Source organism: Aplysia californica, unplaced genomic scaffold (genome assembly GCF_000002075.1).
Source record: "Aplysia californica isolate F4 #8 unplaced genomic scaffold, AplCal3.0 scaffold00663, whole genome shotgun sequence".
Taxonomy (NCBI): Eukaryota; Metazoa; Mollusca; class Gastropoda; order Aplysiida; family Aplysiidae; genus Aplysia; species Aplysia californica.
Genome location: NW_004797933.1, coordinates 371,718 through 376,284, shown reverse-complemented (window position 1 = coordinate 376,284; position 4,567 = coordinate 371,718). Strand labels below are relative to the sequence as shown.

The following is a 4,567-nucleotide window of genomic DNA, read 5'->3' as shown; positions in this document are numbered from 1 at the left end:
CCGCCACCCGGGCAAAATTCAAAATTAATTCCTACCAAACTGAAAATATTTAATGTGTCCCGCGCGCTCATGTGATGACCTTGCCTTATACCCTTATAGGCAGTTAAGACCGCCATAAGACACTTGCCAGAGAAAAAAGAGTCTCTATATCTACGTCAAAAAGTACAAATAACTGCGCCCACGGGTGTTCGTAGTAATCGTGGTGAGGATTTTGAGAATTTAATGGTCTATGGGCGGTATCGGCATCAATAATGAACTTTGATTCCGCGGATGAGTCCGAAATCATGCTCAACAGATTTAAAGGAACCTAGCTGAATTATGAAAAATGCCTGATTATTTTGTTATGTTCTTTTTCGTTGGTCAAAATGTATAATTCTTGTACTGTTGTCTTTTGATAAAAACCGTTCGTTCAGATCATGATCGAGACTACTAACACTCCCATAACTTAACTGTTGTAATACGCGTATACACTGTTTTATGCTTATCAGGAACTAACTTCCTCGATGTGCGCCCATACATAAGCGCTGTGGGGTTATCATTTTTCTGTGGTTAAAGAGGGCGCCACTGGTCCAGAATATTTTTTTTTCTCTCTTTCTCTATTTCTGTACATGTACTTATCCGATTATCGTGTTATCATTCTGCTTTTATCGACCTTTGGCTACGTGCGCTACTTTTTATGGAAAGATTAATTACATTTAATATCTACTTCTTTCTTTCAACCCTTTTCCAGCCCTGCCTCGCTGTGCATGCCGGTTGGTGTTGTAAATGGTGTGATCAAATGAGAAACTTTTTATAAAGGACATTAACAAAAAATAAGTCTTCTGTTGCCCCCTCTAAGGGACCGGCGACCAATGCCCCTCTTTTTGAAAATTTACTCGGAAAGTTTGATTAAAGCGAGGGTTTTCACGTCTTTGGGGGGAGATTTCTTTTTCCCATTCACTGCTTTGGGACAGCTTTCTCCCTCTGGCTGTGCTTTGCTCTTCAAATTTGTTACAACGCGTCCTTATTAGCTTAAATGTTTATTAGAACCCGAAATGGCACGGTCCATAGAAAAGGAGTGTGCCCTTTGCGTTGTTCGAATAGAATGTTGTGTTTTCATATTAGCTGGTTGTCAAATGTTTTTGCTGTTTTGGTGTTCTTAGTGTCTGTCATTCGGCGTAATTTTGGCTCCAGTTGGTGTATTGAATTGATAGCGTGGATAAACCTGGTTCGATTCCTTACTGGGTTTTCTTGAACCCGGATTATTTACAGCCCTCCACACCGACGTCTGTGGTGTACTGGTGAGGTGCTTCACCGTTGCACGCTGAGAATCTGCGCTCGATTCCCGTGTGGGGAAAATTTTCATCGAGTCTCTCCATCTTTCTGCTGGGACGTTGTATCCCTCTCCTCAGTCTGGGTTAGCCTTGACAGGCTGAGTCGAAGCAGCAGGCCTTTTAGTTTAAATTATAAAAAAAATTGTCTTGATGGGGCCGTAAAACAATTACAGTTATTTCAATCCATCTGCCTCACTAGGAAGCGCATGCTACTACATAGTTTGTCGTTTATCTTGGGCTTTGTTCGCAGACATGGTATCTCGTTGTACATGATCTATGTCCTCGACAGCTGGCTTTTGTCTGGCGTACACGAACTTTCATTTTTATATTTTAGGTTGTACTAAGATGAATGTCTCCTCGGCTCTTTTGTTCAATAGAGAATGTAGAATAGGGCTTTAGCAGCATCGTATTGTCGAGGACTTAGGTGAGATTTTGGTCGTTGGTGATTAATTAAATATGGCGAGGAAAAATACTTTTTTTTAGGGAAAGGGGGGGAGAAAGGGTAAGAGTCATAAAATGCTTCTTTAGTTGGTTCAGACTGAAATAGGGTTGTTGTTTCAGATATTATATTCCGAGAGGTAGTTTCGCAGACGAAGATGGTGAAGGTATGCCTGAAATCAATAAGTCTCACGATTAAATGAGATGGTTATTGAAAACTCTATCCTTTACATGTACCAACCCGCAAGGATATTACGGGCAATTGCCCTGGAAGGACTTGAGATGCTTTCTAGAATGTCTTAGCTTGTCGTAAAATACAGTTAAGAAAATAAGAGACTTAGATACCGGCGTTATGGTTTGATAAATATCTTCTTGTATTTACAGAATTCGACAACAACTAGCCTCTCATCGGGAAAGTGATAAAATCCTGTTTATGTAGTGATGATGAATGAGGTCTCTTTACTCCATTTTTTTCCGGAAAGGTGGGGGGGGGGGGGGTGTAAAGATTTAGCCTTGTCTCGAAGTATAAATTTGGCAAAATTTACATACAATGACTGGAAAGCTGAGGTACTCATATTGAGACTGTTTTGTGAGGCCTTTTTTTGTGCTGATAACTAGCACAGATTTATAACATCGACTTTCTGTCGAAGCGAGCATGCACGACCCATCATTTTTTTAGACTGACGAGTGCCTTTGCTCTGGTGTGAGTGTGGGTGTTTTGTGTTTGTTTGTTTAGTTTTTACTAATCAGATCACTTTTATAGTCCACTAGTACATTTGTAAAGTTTTATTTGCGTTTTAAAAATGTTTTAGGGGGACTTGTGTAACCTATTGCAGATTGGAGCGCATGGGGTAACATTTTCTGTCTCTATTTTTGCTTCCATATACATATATATATATATCGACTGTCGCCTCACAGCTAGTCTCCTTTTCGCCGTTTCCCTCCCCTTTTTTTCCTTTTCCATACCCGAACCCTTCTATTCCCGTCCCCTATATGGCTGTGTTGAGAATGCCGCCTGTGTTTTTGCCCTCTCTCCCTGTGTGTGTCATGTCCCATCTGCTGTCTACAGAGTGAGCGTGTTCGGTCGTTGCTCTCGTCAGCTTCATCTGGAGGCGCCGCCGGACACAACGCTTTCTCCTCCTCGTCCCAGCATGATGGTGCTTGTCCTCCTTCCTCCTTTCCCTCCTCGCACGAAGGCCCGGGTGGGGGGCACACGGACACCCGCGGAACGCCCAGCACCTCCTACAGTGTTCTCTACCCCTACACACCCCCCATAGTGGATGGGGACGGGGACTCGTCTTCAACATCACCCGCCAGGGATGGAACCCGGGACAATCACGAACACGCGGGGTCGGGCGAGGAGGCGCCCAGAGTTGTGGACGTGCCGGTTGTGTACCGCGAGTACAGGTCTGTGGAGACTCACTACACTGAAGAACCTCTCACATCTGTCAACCCAGAGACTCCGCCCGGAGACCGTTACCATGACACTATAGATCACGCCGGGAACACCACTGCTTCGAACAATAACCATAGCAACAATAGCAATAGTAATAACAATTATAGTAATAGCATTTACACCAAAGAGCAAGACAGTGGTGATCGGAGTGGTGACGTTGCGACACATTCCAGTGGAGATAACGCTGTGAGGACAGGAGACAAGCTCATCAGAGGTGGCAAGTCCTCCCCCCAATCCGAGGATGAGAACAAAAACATTAAGAAGGTAACCCCTGGTCTGTCTTGTCTCACCACCACACGGTTTTATCCTGGCCTTGGGTTACAGTTACAGGGTAGCTTGTGGCGTTTGGGCAGAGAGGCGAAGAATTGTCGCTGGAATGAACTGAGTAGAATCAACCGCAGCCGCCGATATCTTATTTGAAGCTCCGACCTTTATTTTGTTATCTCTCCACTATATGTATACGTTTTTTTTTTTATCCCCATTCACATACCCTTTTCGTATGTTTCTCTAATGCTATAACTAAAACTAAAACCGTCTTATTTATATTTGCATATCTCTTACAGCACTGAAAAAAATGCAATAATATTACATTATTGTATTTTAAAATTGTTTATGCCTACTGCCCCCCTCCCCCTCCGGGGGCGGTGCCCGTGACTGAAGTGTCTTTAGGCCTTTCCCGAATGAAGGCATTAACTTGTTCTTATGCACAGTAGAATTGTAACTAGGCTGATTCAACAATGTCATGCTCATAACTGTGTCTGAACTGCAACCGGGAACTGTTGCCTTTTCTTTCGTAGTCTTTACTATTGTCATTTTTGTTCTACTTCTTTTGTATGTTTGTCACACTCTTGTGACCCGCTATTTCCGGGGTGCCTTGATAGTCGAAGCAGACTTTGTGCTTTTGAAGCTAGAGAGGTGAGCAGAGTGAGCCTGATTCCCTGTAAAGACCTTGGCGCTCATATGACCTTATACAGTTGTGAGCGCCGTAAAACCTCTACTAAAAAACTAAGCCTAATGTCTGCCGAGCTCTGACTGGCAAATAAATGTTATAGGATAAGCGACATAGGCCACAGCCACTCAATTATAAGCTTTAGGGTACGGCAAGGTCAGTGACCCATGGTCCACATCCCGGACACAGCACAGACACCGGCGAGGTTATAATGTGTTATTAAACTGGGGAGCGGGGATTTGGTATGTGGAGACAGTGAATAGTGAAGGCTGGCGATTGCTGTCTGGTGACACTAATATAATATATATTTTTAAGGGGGTAGGTGTTGGTAGCGAGTAATGCGCTGATGTAGATCCGTGTACGCGAAGACACACATGGGGAGAGAGAGGGAGAGGGAGAGGGAGAGAGAGA

General features: G+C 43.7%; 1 protein-coding gene across 3 annotated transcripts in view; it reads left to right on the top strand.

Moving 5' to 3' along the window:
• Nucleotides 1-4,567, top strand: part of LOC101848319 (glycogenin-1) — a 43,589-nt gene that overhangs the window by 18,711 nt on the left and 20,311 nt on the right. For 2 of the 3 annotated variants that reach the window (XM_005108140.3, XM_005108139.3), the window contains one exon: nt 2,821-3,471. The exons of the other annotated variant lie outside the window; for it this stretch is intronic. In XM_005108140.3, coding sequence (XP_005108197.2) covers nt 2,821-3,471 — 651 coding nt within the window. The remainder of the gene's footprint in view (nt 1-2,820; nt 3,472-4,567) is intronic. 3 annotated transcript variants of the gene reach the window in all.